Here is a 19,664-nt window from a genome sequence, read left to right as displayed (position 1 = left end):
CATCCGGTACACCCTATCTCCCTTAAAGTTGTCACCTTTCTGTCAACTGATTGTGTTTATTTTAGTTGGAAGCCAGCATTTAACTAGTTGTACCTGATACTGAGTGAGGGAGTTTAATTCTGAGGACTGTGTTCTCCCTGAAGGGCCATATTCTCTTTCTTCTTGGGGAAGGAATGTTGTTTGTATTCTTCTGATGTTCAGGAATATAGTAGGTATCATCATGTCATAAAATCACAAATTTATTTTACCTGAGAGGTTTGAAATGAGAATCAACTCAACTGCCAATGTGATACATGAATAGATGATGCAACTTATGAAGACTCTGATATTGATTTATTTTATACTAATTATGTATACTTAGAAGAACCTTCGTATGAAATCTTTGTGAGCCTTAAGATTAAATACAAATATATTAGGAACATTTAAAGTTTTAGTCCCTTTGCTTATCCTTAAGGTCATATACACAGCATATTTGCTAGTATAGATTTTTCATCACCAGGCATCTGGTAAAAATTAGTATGAGATAAATAATTTAGCTTCCTTCTGTTCAGATACAGTTGCATTTTCTTCTTCCTTGATGCTGTGAAAAGCCTTCAGAAATACTCAATTTTATAGTGCGTTTGCATTCTAGCCAAAGCTGAGCCTGGAGGTTTCTGATATGCTGACGTTTGACTCCTTTTCTCTGTGTACTGTGAAAAGATGAGGTGCTGATCATTAGCAAGTGTCCCCCAAAGAGTAGCATGTCTGATGGCGGCCCTTACACAAGCACAATGCCTGCTAAAACACAGTGTGAGGAACCATGACATGAGACAGCTGGGATGTTTAAGAACTGCAAGTCATTTTTCCGAATTAAAAAAAAAATAGTGCAGAGCATAAGGAAGAAATTTAGGAGTGATTAGTTATGTATTCCTCATGACCTAGTGATTCTCTCTCTAACCACAGAGAATATCCCAGCCTGTGGAAGCACAGTAATTGGTTTGTAGGAGATATTTTTCCATTCATAAGAAAAAACTCTTTGTACTTTTCATCCTGGCCTTATTTCTCCAATCTGGCTTGAGTTGGAATCTTATGCTTAGAGTTGTAGGAGAGCAGGTGCCAGATTGTGGAGGGCCTTGAACGCCCGTCCAGGGAGTTTGGATTTTATCCTGTAGGCAGCAGAGAGCCATTAAAAGATTCTGAGCAGGAGGAATGTAAAAAATAGGACTTGATTTGGATGCATGTTTAGTATAAAAGTGCAATGATAAGATATATTAAGGGAGTGTTACGGTTCTGTTCACAGCATGAATATAACTGGAGGATTCATCTCTACTAGCTGACTAGTTCAGCTTTTATAGCATGCAAATTTTGAGCCAGCTGTAAGAGCTTGATGGTAAAAGAACAAAGTAAGAATTGATCATGTGAATGTAATTGTAAAGAGAGGGGTTTTAGTGATCAAGATCACTGGTAACACAGAATAATTATCAACTTAAGCGATGACTATAGAATTATTTATTCTGTTTGAGTTTTTTGAAACCACTTTTATTCTATATAATTATGTTAAGTTTTAAGTACTCCTTGTAGAAAGAACTTGTGCATTTTGCATTCTCATGCAAATGCTTTAACAATTTATGCTGTCGAAAATAGAAGCTGAAAATTATTTCAAATAGGTAATGGTTGGACAAAGCTTATGAAGTATTAATAATTTTTATATATTTTCACAGTTTATATTATTGCATTGTGTTTTCAACTATAGTGATACATAGGTAACAAATATTTGAAAGTTTAAATTGCAAATTTTTATTAAAACTGTAATTGGACATTGAAAATTTAATGTCATCAAAACCCTTTTAAAATATTCATATAAAATGCTGCAGTATTTCAGGAAATACAGGACAAACCAAATTTAATTTAAACTAAGCTACTGGAAGCTCATTTTTGTATTGTAGTCAGATACATGGTCTAAACAGTTCAATAAAGCATTGCGTTTTTGGAATTCAGGCTTCACTGCAGTGGTTTCTACAGAACCCTAGTATAAGGTGATAATAATAATAAACAGCATCACAGATGATGGTGGTTTGGTCATAAGTTGAAAACCATTGTCTTGTTTACTGCGACACAGCTATGCATCTAAGCATCACACATCTGTTGTGAAAATGTGACTCACATTATGATAATAACATTGGTATTTTGAAGTATCTGGTTTTAATGAACTCCCACAGAACTTCTTTGCACTAATCCTGAGTTTCTCAAGAGTCCTGGATTTCCTTTATTTTCCTCCAGAAATTGATATGCATTGCACATAGGAAAGTCTGCAGGAAGAAATAGATGTAGTCTTCTATTTGGTTCTCCTATAGATACTGACTTTACAGAAGAACGTTACCTGCTCTGGACAGTCTCTTAGATTTCATACCAGGATCTGAACACAGCTGGAAATTTGAACAAGAAACAGAGAGATCTTTTCCAATAGAAGGGAGGCAACTTTTCCCACCTTTCCCCGTTAAACGTATGGGTTTGGGGGTGGACATTTTTCAAAGCCCACAGAATTATAGAATTAGAAAAGATAAATCACTACATTTTTAAACTTTCTTCATTTCCATCTCTGTTGTCTTTCCCTGCTTTCAGTTTCTCTGTTTTTCTCTGTTTCTCTTTGTCTTTCTCTCACACATGCACACATATACACACACATATGAATCTGACTAGATTAATTTATATTTCTTCTTACATGTGTTACCCACATCTGTACCTAAGAAGGCAGAAGCCTAAATTCAGTAAAGGTGCTTTGAGAACATCTCTTAAAACATCTAGAGTAGAGAGAAGGTCATTGAATATATATATATATATATATATATATATATATATATATATATATATATATATTCTCTATATATATATCCAAATTTAATTGTGAATATATAAAAAGTGAACTTTTAATGAGATGATTTAAAAGACTATTAAGTGGACAGATTTACATAAAGCTGCTGCCTGATGTGGTAGAGAAAGAAGAGACCTGAAGGACAGGCTACCTGGCTTGACTTCTACCCTCTGTTAAACCTCTTCCTTCCCTCTGGAATTCAGGGTCAGTGAGGGCTGCTGGATCTTCAGTGAGTTGTAGTCCCAGGAGCATTTTAGAGATAAAGTTGCCTTAAAATAAGGGCCTCTCACAAGTAAACACCAGCTTCCTTCAACACCATTCCAGCTTCCCCTAGAAGGAGCTGCTTCCCTGCTCTGGATTCATTCTCTAGCAGAAAACGATAAAACAAGGTTCCAGTGTATTAACACCTCTGGTGTCATTTCTTCAACTCTAAAAAAAGCTCTTTAGAGAATTTTTGTAAAAGTCTACCAAAATCCATTATAATAATTACCTTTGTTGTCATGATCATTATTACACTGTCCCTTATCTGTCACACGAATGCCATAACCATTCAAGCAGTTGCAGAACAGTTAAAAAGTAGGCACTACTTAGACATGTTACTATTCAATTTTTCATTAGTGTTGTTATTAGTTACCTATATTAGGAAAGTAGAAGTAGTGAAACAGTGGTTTGAAACAAAAGGAGTGAGATAATAAGGTTGTACTTTTGTGGCATAGTAATTAAAATGAGACATGTAAATGTCATCGGGCTTATTAATACTGGATTATTTCACAAATCCCTTTAATATCATGTGGGCTCACTGATACACATTATAGTAATTCTAGTTTTAGAGTCTCAGAATATTTTTAAGCCCTAAATCAAAAGCTTACGTATTATTATCCTTGAGAAGGAGTCACTACTGACAGCAATTCCCACACATACAATTAATGTCTAACATTACCCCCTCACCAAAATGGAAAGGTATGTCTACATCTGTTTTCCTTGACAATCACTCATTTTAATACTAGTTTCAAGTTGGGGGCAGGGTAGGGGGCAATACTGCATTTTCTTATATGTCACCCAGACTGAAAGTTAAGCCAAGTGAAGGGGAGTTCGGTGGTAATTGGGTATTTTCACGTTTGCTACCTGTTGCCCATGCCTTCAGCAGTCCCCTCTGTGACGCACAGGATGCTGTTCCCATCTTGCAGAGGTGGAATCAGAGCATACACAAATTACCTAAAGTCAGGAAACTGGGAAGTGGAAGAGGCAGATCTGAACTGAGCTCTTCAAAGGAGTAGGACACGCAAATAGGAGGGAGGGCTGCACCTTCAGCAAATGTTGGAACTGCACGTTTAGAGGGGAGTAGATATTGCAGCTATTGTCTACACAGTGACAATTATCTGGGTGAAGAAGTGCAGCTGTAATTGAGTTTATAAACAATTTATCTGTTAAGGGTACGATTCCTGTGGTTTTCTCACTTATGAGATAGGGGGAACTCCCCTCTCAGATCATGGGGATGTAGATCCACTCTTAAGTTATTACAGAGAGATGTTGTCGAGATTAAAGCAGATAATTATGTATGTGCAAAAGGGGGCTGCCATATTGCCTGGAACACAGTAGTCTCTCAGTAAGTTTCAGGTAAGAATGAATTCTTCCATTTAGGTCTTAAATGAATAAAGTGACTTCCTCCATTCAGACTTGTGGCAAGTGACTGCTGCTAGCCTCCTCTCGTTTAGCTCTTTTCAAGGGACGGATGAGAGCAGAAATATGCTCTCTACACAGAAAGATTCCTTTCTTTACCACCTCCTGTCCTTGGAAATCATTAACAGATGTAATGTGACACAGTAGTTTAATAGCCTTCTGCAACACGATTTCATTCATTCTCGCCCTTGGTTTTTAGATGACACCTTTGCGCCTTGCCTTATACCAGGTTTTATGTTTTGCAGTGAAAAGAATGCATTAGTGACTTCCATTGGAGCAATTACTATTGTCTAGCATTACTTTCCTACCTATGCAAGAGAAATGATAAGGCTTCTCCTTTGAAAGGTTTTGAAGAAGTAGATTCCTGGCTGTTTTAAGTGACACTCTTCTTCAGAGACAGACCCTACCAAATTTAGCACAAACACTATCCAACACAAATCAGAATTATGACCCTCAAAATTTCCTGAAGTACTAGAACATCATATGCACCCACCTTGATATGATTTTATTTTTAATAGGGCTTGCCACAGTCTTTCAATTGATCTAGAAGGAAAGGACTTTTCTCCTTTATACAACAGTTGGTTGGATCTCTGAAAAATATTCAGAGCTCCTAAGCTTTGAATTTTTAGTCAGGTGCTTGCAACAGCTATTTTAAAAGATACAACCTACTAAGCGTGTTCTCCTGATGACAGGTACTTCAAAACTCATTTTCTTGCAGATGCATTTCAATCCCACTTTGAAGTTACTACAGAGAAGAGTACTGTCACAAATTAGAAAGCTTCATAGTAACAAAACATAATTACCCAATGGGCACAAATTAATTCCAGTACCCAGCTAGAACACAGGAAGGTTTATTTTTAGAAATCATTTCTGATATTTGATTCACCTTTCAAAACACATAAGTCAGTTCCGCCATTTTACAAAAAGCCAATGTACCCACTTAGTGCACATAATAGACAAAAAAAGGTTTAGGGGTTATTCATCTTAGAGAAGTATTCTTGACCTGAAAAAAAGTGCTTTTCCATAGATTTTTGTTAAACAGTGAGATCTCTAGTAAGTTTTAAAATATAACTTGAGGGCTCATCAGAAGCACAACCCTCGCCATCATGCAATATACTTATGTAACAAATGTTCACATGTGCCCCTTGAATCCAAATAAAGATTAATTTTAAAATGATCAAAAAATAAGTAAATAAAATATAGTTTGATATTTTCATAGTCTCTTTAGAACGTATTTTATATAAAATGAATTATACCTTCTGCCACATAAGTAGATTGCCTAAACAGTCTGTATTCTTCCGGAAGGTTAATCAGACTAACACTGTCTTTGGTCAGTCACACAGTCTTGGAAGATATGTGGTCCATTCCTCTTTGTCATGAATCTCAACAAGTTACTTCCATTTCAAAATGTATTTGCTGACTAGGACTGCAGCAGAGAGAGGGCTTGGGATCATTTAATTTTTATATCATGACAAAATAACCCCTTTTAGCCTCTGTAAGGGATGCATTGTTTTTGTTTAGTCTCATTCTTCTATTTTTAGCTTATGTCAGTGCGTTTTATAAAACAAATCGCTTCGTAAAATTTGACAGGATAATCCATTGTATGACACTTCTTTACAGAAATATATGAAAATCTAGAATGATCCATTACAGAGGATGAAATGAACTCCAAAGCTAAACTATGGCCATTTCTGGGTCCTAATTCTTTTTTTTTAAACAGACCATCAGGTGGCAAGGTCCTTAATATTTGTTTTATTTTTGTTTGTGAAGAGCTAAGGAATAAAAGCAATACTTTGCTGGCAAATACTATGAGTCAACATGAGGCAAATTAAAGTGTCTATGAAATATCTTGGAATAATGAAATGCTACCAAAAATTTCATTGCAGCCATATGAGGAAAAATAGTCTTATGTGCATGTTCTTAATTATAATTTGCATTTGTTTATAAATGGTTGCTAATTAACATGTGTACTTTTAAGTCATTTTGTGGCATGGTTATTTCATGAAGCCCCTTTTAAGCACCTCATTTCTTTAGTGCTATGACTTGAAGTACTGCAACCATTTCAACCTACTGCAGACAGAAATGAAAAATGAAAGGCGGCAAAACAGTTTTCTGGGAACCAAGCTTGGAGGGGAGCACTAAACACAAAGTGTAATTCATGTGCCATCCTAATTTTTGACAGAATGTATATTCTTTTGTGTTAATAAAACACACATAGGCAGACCCTTTCTTTGTAAATTGATTCCATAGTGAAAAAGAACCTTGAAGAGAAAAGAGAATTTATTTATTTGGCTCTGGGTTCTGGGCCTGTAGCACCAGAAGTATTCCCACATTTCATGTTTATGGTGCTTTACAGTTTTCAGAGCTTCTTTCACATACATCATCTCATTGGATTCTCATACAGCAATGCAGTGAGGTCAGCAGGACTGGTAGATTTTTTTTTACACCATTTTACAAAAATCCAACTCATAGAATGTGATTGAATTGCTTAACTGTTGCAGCTGCAAAGACCAGGAGTATACATTTTGTGCCTACATTATGATTACGGAAATATCTTTATCCTTGAAGCTTTAGCATTGTTTTGTTTTTGTTATTCTCTCTTTTCTTCCTTCTTCTTCCTCTCCCTTCCTCACTCCCTTCATCTTCTTCATCCCTCCCTCTCTTCCTTTCCAGTTTTTTTTTTAAATTGAATTGATCATTAGGCCACTTTCCTCCTCTATTCACCTTCTGTTTCTGTTCCCACAGGCAAACAGTCCTCTATTAATTTGAAAAATGTAATGCCATATTTAACCTTTTGGGTTTGCACAAGAGAGCTTCCAAGATCTCTTCATATAATAGTCCATTTTTCATTTATTTATTTCATGAGATATGTATTGAAAATTTACTACAAGCCAGATCTTATGTTAGGAGCTGCCATCAAGTATCTCATTGTCCAGTGGATAGATGAGTGACTAACCATACTATTTATCATGAATTAATAATTATGCTTAGCTGCAATGTACTGGGTAAATATTGATTCCTTCTTCTCCAACCTCTTGCTTCCTATGCTTTGATCACAGTAATGATGAAGTTTATTCACATCAAATATACCCTGGGAGAGAACATCAAAGCCCTGAATATAATAATTAGTTCAGGATTTTGAAGTCACTGATGGAGGGAAAGCCTGTATAGAGAATATAGGTAGTTACATTGTCACCCCCATGGGTATGATTTATGTTTTTAGATTCCATTTTTTAAACATTTTCTAACAGAGTTAAAAATCTAATTTTAGTCTGCGTATTGTTTTCATTAGGCTGGGGAATAATTGACGCACACAAGTCAGACCTGCTTAAATAACCTGTTAGCTTTAAATCTAGAAAATTAATTATCATCAGAACATGACTCAGAATTAGAAGAGTGACCCTGGCTATTGGCAGTAATTGTTAAATTAATTGGATGATCAGACTACTGAAAATGTGGCCGGAAGAGAGGAGGGGAGGAGAGAAGTTGAAACCTAGAAATGAAATGTAGATTACATAAAGTAAGCTTCCAGAACCTGCTGAAAAGAGGAAACCATGTGTTTTTAGGTTGATTATCAAACATTTCTTTTTTATTTTAGAATCATGGAGTGCATGTGAGGATTTGTTACATAGGTATATTGTGTGAAGGTGAGGTCTAGGCCTCTGATGAGTCCACTCTCTCCCCATCCAGTGGTGAGCATGGTACCAATTGGGTCATTATTGAACATTTATTTAAATACCTATGAAATACCTATAAACCATTTTTGTTTCTGTGTTCTGTGATGCCTGCTTTAAAAAATGTTACATGTGAACAAAACAAAATATGTTGAGAAGCATTAATGTGTGCTCTTGGCATAACATACACACGTGAAAGGTTATACATAGTATGCAATATTGTTATTGCAGGCTTTGTTTGCCAGTTTGGAGACTTAGTTTTGACATTTTATGTATGGACAACTTCAGTAGACTCTGTTGCTCTCGCTAGATCCAAGGGAATCAGTGCAGCCCATTTTTAAAAAATTTATTTTGAGAGAAATGTGTTAAAAGGAAATATTTACAGTCTATGTGGCAATCCTCAAAGCTTCCCATCCTGCAGCATACAGACTTAAATGAAACACTGTCACCCTATCAGTGGTACCATAACTGAAAATATAAGAACGAGAAAGAAAGTATGAAAACCTGTTATTAAGGCCTATGTTTGCCAAATTACTTATTTTAATCAGGAAGGCATTGAGTCTTGATATGTATATTTTGGTATTGGAGATGTGTTTAAGACACTGAGATGACACAAATTATATACAGGTATATTTTAGCTTTCATCTTTTTGGTTATGGCTACTGAGGGTGTAGCTACACATCATCTGCTGACTGACATGACCCTTACTTGGCTTCCTCCAGGGAAGTCGTTATCACAGCCCATGCTTCTTCTGACCTGGCTCCACCTCCAGGTAGCCAAAGAGGTACTGCACTTTGTCCATACATTGCCCTTGGTGCCAGGGGAACCCAGGGCACTGTTGGTTCTTCTGACTGTAACAGCATAGTGAAGGTTCCATGCCCTTTGTTCCAGGGCAAGGATGTCTTCTGGCACTCCCTTGGATCTTGGGTTATTTGCATATATTCAACTTTACTGGTTGTGCTAATGCCTTTTTACTTGCCTCTCAATGTCCGTATGGAGGTCTAACATGTTCTGGTAAGGGCAGCCAGCTATTACCATCTGTGGCTGGAAAAATTCCCCAATATGTTCTATTGATGTGATGTTTACAGTTTTAAATGTTTTCTTCTTGTCAGTGATAGTTCACCCTCCAAAAAAATATTGTGTGAATAAATTAGTAAAAAGTAGTGTTTGATTTTGCTCCTGGGCCCACTTGTTCTCTAAAAGTAGATTCCTCATTCCTTACCCAGAATATGATCATTATAACTAACTGGCATGGATTCCTTAGATAAAAGGTTAAATGTTCATTGAGAAGAAACAAGCCTTGAACTTTGAGGTGAATAAAAATGATTATAGAGAGGGAAAATGTTAGAGACTGATTAATTATTTAATAAACTAAAAAAAATGGCATTTCTCTGAAAAATATAGATATGTGATAGGTAAACAACTCAAGAGAAATCGCTGCATAAAATGTTATAAGATGTAAAAACCTTTTCTTTTGTACTCATGCCAAGTAATTTCTTAGTGACTGTGCAGGGAATGCATGACATCTTTTACATTCATTCATTCATTCATTATAATGGCAGATATTTGTCTAATACCTGTTAAACCCAGAACACAGTGATTGTTGCCTTTATTTAGCACTTTCTATGTGTCAAGATCACTATGGTACCTTCTTCCAAAGCACTAGTAAGCATCTCCAGATCAATCAAAGTAAGTTGTTTCCTTGGCAAATGTCTACCTGGTCTCCTCTGAATAGGGCTTTCCTGGCTTGAGTCAAATCAATTTTTCATTATTTATACAAATTAATGCTAAGACATAGAGGTATCTGTCCTTTTGCCCACTTTAGTGGACCTTCCTATGTTGGATGGGATGCTCATATTTTTCCACATTTGAAAAAACTCAAGCCTCTTCTGCCTACTCATATCAACACTGAGTAAAATGGCAGTGGCACACACAGAGAACAATACACTCCCTTGGTTGCTTCAACATTTTTTTTTTGAGTTGGAGTCTCACTCTGTCACCCAGACTGGAGTGCAGTGGCCGCTCCCAGCCACCACAGCCTCGACCTGCTGGGCTCCGGCGATCCTTCCGCCTCAGCCTTCCAAGTAGCTGGAACTACAGGCGTGCGCTACCACGCCCAGTTAATTTTTGATTTTATCGTAGAGATGAGGTCTTACCAAGTTGCCCAGGTGGGTCTCGAACCCGTGGGCTCAGGCAATCCACTCACCTCAGCCTCCCAAAATGCTAGGATTACAGGCTGAGCCACCGAGCCCGGCTTTCAACATTCTTTTTTTGGTCTCATTTTTCTCCCTTTCTACCAAGAATTTCAGTCCAAATTTAGTGGTGATGACTAAGAAATTGCCAGAATGTGACAGTTCATTGAGTTCTTCTTTGCCATTTTCCAATAGTTGTAACAATTGACAAGTTTTTCCTCCTGATGTTGTAGGTGCCATGTTATTCTTAACAGACATTAAATCACACTTGCAGGATCTGTCCATGCAGTGACAGCCTCCTTTTACATACAACTGATTTTGTGATATGATGTTACAGAAATTCCCTGTAGACTTTTTACTAGTTGATAATGCTGAGTAATGGAATTTCCGGTATTTAAACTGAATCTCTGAAATTCAAAGTCGATAAACAATAATTGAGTGGTCTGCCATGTGCTAGGCAATATGACTGTTTTTCATGGGAAAAGACTAAGACAAGATTCCTGCCATCTGAAGTTAATCATTGCACGTTTGTGAGTCATACTAGAGATGTAGATAGAGTCTATGGGAGCACAAATAACAAGTGTAGTCAGTTTTGATTGGCAGACATATACAATTCCAAAAACAGTCATTTTTGAGCTAATCCTTGAAGAGTGAGAGGGAAGCCAGTAGGTAGAGAAATAAAGGAATGATATTATAAGCAAAGGGCATAAAGGGTATCTGTAAGGGGACACTTAGTTCTGTGATGGAAGATGACCCTGGAAAGCATGGTAGTGACGGAAACGGGAGATTTATAAATGTCCCATCAAGTTATTTGTTGTTTTTACTATGGGCAAGCTGAAACCATCAAAAGTTTCCGAGAAAAGGAACTTTGCTTTAGGAAGGCAAACCGTCCAACAGATGAGGCCAGTTAGAAGGTTATTACAACAGTCCAGTGAAGAGGTAATAAGGCATAAAGTAGAGCAGTGGCAATGGAAATGGAAGGTGAAGATCATGGGTCACGGAATAGAAAGCATAGGAATTAATTTAAAGGTCCTCTCATTTTTAAGTGTGAGCAACTGCCAGGATGATGACTCTAGTCCCAAAGACAGGGAACACAGGAAAAATGGAGATTAGAGGAAGTGTGGTTCTGTGCCTCAAATATTATCCTTTTTTTTTTGCATTGAAAGGCTCATCTAAAACGACACCCTCTCTGTGTAGCACGTTCCAGTCTCCCAATCAGAATTAAGTCTGACTTTGTCTGTTTTCATCCAGTACCTTCTTTATGCCTCTCTTTCTGTACTTATGGTAGCATTCCTTGTATCTATGTCATTTGGGAACATGCCTGATTCCTTCAAATACATGGTAAGCTGTCTGACTCCACATATTATTTACCTACACATTTTTAGCACCATCCAAGAACATAATGGGCCCTTAGGAAATGTATATTAAATTAGTGAATTAATGCTGCTGTCATACAAGACATCAAGTGCAACCCTTTTCTAGGACCTGCCTTAGAATATGTGCTGATCCCATCTCACCATTCTGTAGTCAGCCATATATTGTTTATACGGCTAATTGGTGTCAACCACCTTGATCATATGTATTAATCTCCACATTTATTTTCAAATGGGATCTGACCCTTTATGAAAAGAAAATCCACTCTGCAAGCATGAAGATTTTTTCCAAATGATGAGTTAATTCTCAAAGAATTTTAGCAATCTTCTATGCAGTTGTCTTCATCACTAGAGGAAATATAGAGACTTTTAGTCAAATTTCTTTGTACTTTCTTGGCTTTCCCTATGTTGAGAAATTCTACAAAGAGGAGTTTCACAGCCCATAAATAGAACATTTTGGTTCCTAACATGTGACAGTTGCCTTAGAAGTATATTTCTTCTTGAGTAGGTGGAATTTGTTTGAATTCCCTGAGTATCTATTAAATGTGCCCCTAGACCAAAATAACCCCAAGAATCACTCCAATTTGTGCACTCTGGAGACAACATGGGGGAAATCAGGCAGATTACCAGCTGAAACAGAGTTTGTGTACTACCTGAAAAAAAGAAATGCGAATTGCTTGTGTGCTTACCTTCAAGAATGTGTTCCTCTTTGATGAAGTGTGACTCTGAGAGTGCTTCTGCTGTTGTTGCTCAGCTAGCGTGTATTGCTTAGAATGACATTCAATATGAAAATGAAGGAAAGTAGAACAATGAAGACTGTTTTTAAAAGAAAGCTTGCAATATTTTTATAAGGTTTGTTTTGGTAATATTATCAAATATATTCCTGATAATATCTCAGGAAATTACCAAAAATCTGATAGCTTCATTGCAGCCTCTGTCACATGTAGCTCAGCTAGCAATTTCCAATTATCTTCTACTTCAAGTAGGCTCTTTGCTACTCTGTGGATCACATATAGGTTACAATGTGTGTTCATTTCACTTGGCTTAGGAATTATCATTTAAATGGCTATTTATTGCATGCATACACACACATATACACACAAGCTTAAAAGAAGGTTTTTTTTGTTGTTGTTTTCTCGAAATGGTCTGTAGTGTCAGGAGCCTTTTATTTGAATGGTCCAGTCCAAAGAAAACATGGCCAGGTACATGGCAGAAAACCACATTCCTGGGTTCAAAGTCCCCTGCAATGCTCTCTTGTCTGCTTGTAGAATATACTGTAAATTCTTTGCTTTTGTATTGATTTGCTTGTAAATGTTACTGTAAGGTAAAGAAGGGGTGAGGGGAATTTTTTTTTCAAGTCAAGGTCCAATGATCTAAAAAGAAAATCAATTTGGTTCACCTTAAAGTAAAAGGTAGCCTTTCTTTTTAGCAGCCTTTTAGACATATAGGCAGCCAGCATTTTAATGGAGGTTTCAGCCTTGAGCAGTTGGTAATCATACCATATGGTAAATTGAGAATCCGTGAAAATTAAGTACAAAGACCGAATGTTTATTTTCTCATATTTAATCTTGAAGGGAACAAAACTTTGTGTGACAGCTTTATGTTTGTCTTTTCCCTCCTTGGCTCTTGTATTTGTCCGATATGTTACCCTTATGTGGCTGGTTCTAATGTTCCCATTACCTATTACAAAGAGAACTAATCATTGATCAGTAGTGCTTTCACTTAGGGCTTTTACTAAAGCATCATGGAAAATGTTATATACAGTCTGTTGTTTTCCAATGATAGTAGTTTATGCTATTAAAATAGAACACTGACCATACATACTTTAACAAAGTATGTCCTAAACTCCGGAAAGGCAGTAGCAGATGATTCTACCTGAAATTCTTAGCTATAAACATTGAGCTTTTGCTTATTTACTTTTGTTGCAGGAACATTTCACACCTGAGTGCAAATTCAAAGAATCCGTTTTTGAAAATTATTATGTGACATATTCATCGATGATATACCGTCAGCAACAGTCAGGCCGAGGATGGTATTTGGGTCTGAACAAAGAAGGAGAGATCATGAAAGGCAATCATGTGAAGAAGAATAAGCCTGCAGCTCATTTTCTGCCCAAACCACTGAAAGGTAAATTTGATATGCTAAAATCTATGGATTATGGTACTAAAAACACTAATGTAAATAAATCCTTTATCATATTTTTGAAAGTGAAACATGGTTCTTTCACATTAGGAAATTTATATAAAAATTTACAAACATTTTATGACAATTGAAAACATCTACTCTCTTGATTTTAATTTTTCCATAGTCCATCTACATATAATAACACCTTACTTATGTGGAAGTGGTTTAATTGCTAACTCAGGACAACCAAGAACTCCAGATTGTGCCAAAATGACCCTTGTAGAAACTTAGATGTTAAACTGTGTGCTCAATTAACAATTAGTGGAAAGTTCCTTGAGTCTTCTCTAAGGGTTCAACAATATTGTTTCAACATTTTTGCTTCTGATTTTCCACTAATTATTAGCAAAATAATAGCAAATTAGAAAGGATAAAGGTTAAGAATAGGCTGTGGGAGATAGGGATATTATGAATTATAGTGAGTCATGGTAGAGAAGAAACAAAATGCAGGCAAAGCAGAAGACCTCAAAGAGATTACCAGCCTGGGGTTACAACAGGAAATTAGAGAAGAGGCAGACTGCCCAGTTCAAATCAGTTTAGCACTGTGTGGAGTCCGACTACCTGGATTTGAGACCCAGCTTCATTTTTTACTAACTGGATGATCTTTACCTGTTTGTACCTCAAGTTCATCTATAAAATATGGATAAGAGTGCTTATGGCACAAGATTATTACATGCATTAAATGAGATAATGCATACAAAGAACGTAGAATAGTATCTAGCATGTTATATGTTCTATAAATATAAGCTAGTATTGTTATTGACAGCCCAACAATAACAATTTTCACCATTTATTGCACCAAGAATTGTGCTAATACTTAGACTCTCAGAGAGTTTCACTTTAAAGTATGATAGAAATCAGTATTTTAAAATATTTTAAATTTTAATATTTGGCTTGCACAGTATGCTGTAGATCATATTTAAGCTTCTAAGAACTTTATTAAATGCATTTTTATTAATCCTCTCTTATATAACCATAAGTGATAGAAGTTATACATTAAAATTCTTTATACACTACTGCACCAAGACTAGAACTCACTTAATCTGATCCAGTCCACTTTTTACATTATAGCATGACTCAATCAAGGCAATTAACATTTGAATACCTTGCATACTTATGGCTTTTGTGATGAGAACACAAAATTTATTCTTAGCAATTTTCAAGAATACCCCACATTGGTGTACCCATTTGAAGGACTTTTACACCATCTTTATGTGCTTTTCAGTGGCCATGTACAAGGAGCCGTCACTGCACGACCTCACGGAGTTCTCCCGATCTGGAAGTGGGACCCCAACCAAGAGCAGAAGTGTCTCTGGCGTGCTGAATGGAGGCAAATCCATGAGCCACAATGAATCAACGTAGCCAGTGAGGGCAAAACAAGGGCTCTGTAACAGAACCTTACCTCCAGGTGCTGTTGAATTCTTCTAGCAGTCCTTCACCCAAAAGTTCAAATTTGTCAGCGACGTTTACCAAACAGGCAGAATTCACCATTCTATCTGCCGTTAGACCTTCTTATCATCCGTATTAAAGCCCTATAATTCAGATTGAGCTTGTGCAAAAGAATGCCAAGCATTATCAGTGAACTAAATCTGGGAGAAGGACTGCCACATTTTCTCATGATCTCACCTATACTTTGGGGATGGCAAACCAAAAATATTTCACAGCACTAATGCTGATCAAAATTTACTCTCCAACCAAGAAATTTTAAAAGACCACAATTGTTCTTCAAAATAAAACTAAACAAAAAATAAAATAAAACAAAACAAATTAACTGCTTAAATGTTTTGTAGACGCAAACACAATGATGTGAACTGTGTTGTTTTCTTGGCTTAATGTTTTCTATCTACGCTTGATTCAAATGTATTCTTTACTTTGATATAGTGCAATTTGATTATTTCTGGAATTAAATGGTTCTACTGACTCTGTTTCACTTAATCCAAATCAACCAAATTCAGGGTTGAATCTGAATTGGCATCTCAGGCTCAAGGAAATAGTGTTCTTGTGATTTTACCAATTTTATTTTTTTTTTTTTAGAGTTGTAGTATTCTGGTCAAATTCTTCTGCTGTATACTTTGTGTGTAGAAATTGAGTTGTATTGTCAACCCCAGTTGGTAAAGATAACTTTATGAAAAAGATTATTCTCAAGTGTAGATTTCTCTTAATTCCATTTGTGTATCATGTTAAACTATTGTGGCTTCTTGTGTAAAGACAGAAACTGTGGAACTGTGATGTTGTCTTTTGTGTTGTTAAAATAAGAAATGTCTTATTTGTATATGTATGAGTCCTCCCGTCATTGTATTTGGCACGTGAATATTGTGTACAAGGAAATGTTAAGACTGGTTCCCCCTAAACAACATATATTATACTTGCTACTGGAAAAGTGTTTAAGACTTAGCTAGGTTTCCATTTAGATCCTCATATCTGTTGCATGGAAGAAAGTTGGAATCTTGGCATAGAGTTGCATGATATGTAAGATTTTGTGCATTAATAATTGTTACAATCTGTGTTCCAAAAGTGGACATAGCATGTACAGGCAGTTTTCTGTCCTGTGCACAAAAAGTTTAAAAAAAAGTTGTTTAATATTTGTTGTTGTATACCCAAATACGCACCGAATAAACTCTTTATATTCATTCAAAGAAAAATTATTCAACATGTATTTATTGAGTGTCCATCATGTGCCAAACTGTAGTAGAAACTGGAGTTAAACACTGAATAATGTTGACAAGGTCACTGTCCTCAGATACTCTACAGTCTAGAGATTCATATTAACACAAACACTTTTTAAAGTGTGTTTGTTGTACCAATTATTGTACTTGTACTTCAGATTGGTACAAAGGAAACCATATTCCCATTTAGTGATCGAATTGTACAAATGAGATCTGTGTTGTAGTATTTTCTCTGCCACTCAGTGTGTCATTTCTCCTCTTTGTTGCCCATTTTTCTTCTCTGAGAGAGAATACACATGACTAAATATATAATGTCCTTTTTATCTCTGAGAGCTGAAGGAAAATGTAAACATTTATTAACATCAATGACTTTTCTTTAGCTGCCATTGCCTGACAATCCTTCGAGAATAGTCAATACAGATGTTCCTTGACTTATAACAGTTCAACTTTTGGTTTTTGGCTTTGTAATGTTACAAAAGTGATATTCATTTAGTAGAAACCTTACTTCGAGTACCCATACGACCATTTTGCTTTTTATTTTCAGTATTCAATAAATTACATGAGGCATTGAACACTTGTCTTTGTAGTGGATGATTTTGTCCAACTGTAGGCTAATGTAAGTATTCTGAGAACATTTAAAGTAGGCTAGGCTAGGCTAAGCTATGATGTTTGGTAAGTTATGTGTATTAAACGAATTTTCAACTTTCAATGAGTTTATTGTGATGTAACCCCATTATAAGTTGAGGAGCATCTGCATATGGAGGGAAGAGTGGTATAACAGGTAAAACATAACTGACTAGTGCTTTTCAGGAAATCTGCAAAATAAAGTTACTGGGTCCCCAAGCAGCATGTTTTTGCAAGGAGGGAAAGCTACTCATTTCTAAGATGTTAGAGCTAGTTTCAGCAAAGGCTCCTAACCCAGGACAGCCCGGCCCAGTCCAGTCACCTTGTGATTTCTTCTTAAGTACTACTCATCCTCCCTCACTCTGCCTGAGTTCTAAAGCATACCTACACGAGATGAAGCTACCTGCTTGTCTTGGACTCAGGAGACTTTGTACCATATTTTAAACACCAGTAGAGTCTCATTCAATCATCTCCCCCATTAAGTCTTACCGATTTTCAATCAGTAGGGAAAAATAGTGCATTGTTTTCTGCTTCATGGTTTGGTTATTGACTACTTTGTGTGCCGGCCTTGCTTTTCAGTTGTTCAGGAATAGTGTAAGTCTGTTGGTAATAAACAAATCATCACTTTGGTGTCTCAAGGAAGCCTAGCATAAGTATGAATGGGTCAAAATACCAAGGAAGAATTCTTTTTGAGCAACCTTAAATTGTTTTGAACAGAATGAGATGTTTAAATAAATTAATAAATAAACAAATAGTCCTCAAAGAGACCTCCCTACAAGCGCTGATACCATCACTTTCACATATCATTACTTTAGAAGCATTCTTCAAGGCAGAAAATATTAGTCTTGCCACCTTCCTGATGAAAGAAAAATAATTGCTGTAGTCAAATAGTTTTGAAAAACACCACAAACACACTATTGGTTCTCAGACTTTAGCACACATCAGAATCGCCTGGAAAGCTTGTAAGACTCCAAGATTGCTAGACCTCACCTCCAGAGTTTCTAATTGGTAGGTCTGGTGGGCCCAATACTTTGCATTTCTAACAAGTTCACAGGTGAGGGTGAGGCTGTTCGCCATGGGAGCCACGTTTTAAGAACCACCAGTTGGGCTCAGTGGCTCAGCCTGTAATCCCGCACTTTGGGAGGCTGAGGTGAGTGGATTGCCTGAGCCTGTGGGTTCGAGACCCGCCTGGGCAACTTGGCGAGACCTCATCTCCACAATAAATAAAAAATCAGCCGGGCATGGTAGCACACACCTGTAGTGCCAGCTAGTTGGAAGGCTGAGGCGGAAGGATCGCCGGAGCCCAGCAGGTCGAGGCTGCGGTGGCCGGGAGCGTGCCACTGCACTCCAGCAGTCTGGGTGACAGAGTGAGACTCCAACTCACAAAGAACCACAAGCATGCACTATTCCCTTCTTTAGAATTAGTGTGTTTTAGCACATTAAATTCTGAAAAACCCCATGTTAAGAAAGTCTGCTTAATTTTGAGAAATACTGAGATAAACTTATTTGGCCACAAAGCCATATTTTCTTGGTGCACCTATTATTAGCACTGCAGTAGAGTGGTGGTCCTCAAGCCTTTTGTGAATACCTGAATAACCTGTGATATCTTGTGTGTTTGTGGTTTTAGGCTAGGCCTGGAAATCTCTTAAACTTGATGCATACTACAGTTTGAAAACCACTGCTCTATGACTTAGTATTTGATCTCATGTTTCCACCACTACCTGGGAATGTATATCGAATCCTTACACTGTATAAAGTCTAAGGTTGAATATGAAAAAGAAAACCACTACTGTCTTTAAGCAACTTGCAATTTTCATAAATGAAAACAAGCTTTAGGTTTTGTTCCTCCAAGAGTTTTGCTTGTACCTGAAGAGAGCACATGCTCATTGGCATGCTTTTTTTGAAGGATTGAGGGAAGTGGTCTGTGACACTCCTCCTCACCTTCCTCTGTTCCAGTTCTAAGCCAGTCAAGCTTATTGAATAATTTTTCAAAGACCTCAACTACATATTTTCAACTTTTTCAAGCATCCATTGTCTAAATGAATTCTACAAGGGAAGATTAGTATCTCATAGGATAATCTCTTCATGTACACCAGCTGATTTTACCCATTCTGTAGATAAGAGGTGGTGGGATCAAAACGAATATCAATTTTGAACACATTTCACACAATTGTGCCTTAGAAGTCTCATTTAGTTTAAGTGTGTCATTCATGGTAAAATTGAAATGTGCCTTCACTAGTAATATCTTTATGGAACAACCATACTTCTATTAACAGTCTCTTCAAGACAAACTACCCTTTTTCTATTATGTTTCTCAAAATTTTTCAAGCTCTGTTCAAAGCCACTTCCACATTTTAGGTATTGATTACAGCAAGACACCACTTGCCAGTACCAAAATCTGTACAGGGATATGCTAGTTGCAT

At 36.7% G+C, this 19,664-nt stretch overlaps 1 protein-coding gene across 2 annotated transcripts in view; it reads left to right on the top strand.

Annotated features, from left to right (window-relative positions):
- FGF13 (fibroblast growth factor 13) overlaps positions 1 to 16,593 on the top strand; it is a 111,733-nt gene extending 95,140 nt beyond the window's left edge. For both annotated transcript variants that reach the window (XM_021709398.1, XM_008051618.2), the window contains exons 4-5: positions 13,699 to 13,897; positions 15,177 to 16,593. In XM_021709398.1, coding sequence (XP_021565073.1) covers positions 13,699 to 13,897; positions 15,177 to 15,313 — 336 coding nt within the window. In that variant the 3' untranslated portion in view covers positions 15,314 to 16,593. The remainder of the gene's footprint in view (positions 1 to 13,698; positions 13,898 to 15,176) is intronic.
- The last annotated feature ends 3,071 nt before the right edge of the window (positions 16,594 to 19,664 follow it).

This window comes from Carlito syrichta, unplaced genomic scaffold (genome assembly GCF_000164805.1).
Source record: "Carlito syrichta isolate Samal-C Ts95f unplaced genomic scaffold, Tarsius_syrichta-2.0.1 Scaffold206047, whole genome shotgun sequence".
In the NCBI taxonomy this organism is placed as follows: domain Eukaryota; kingdom Metazoa; phylum Chordata; class Mammalia; order Primates; family Tarsiidae; genus Carlito; species Carlito syrichta.
This window is presented reverse-complemented; position numbering and strand designations above follow the sequence as displayed.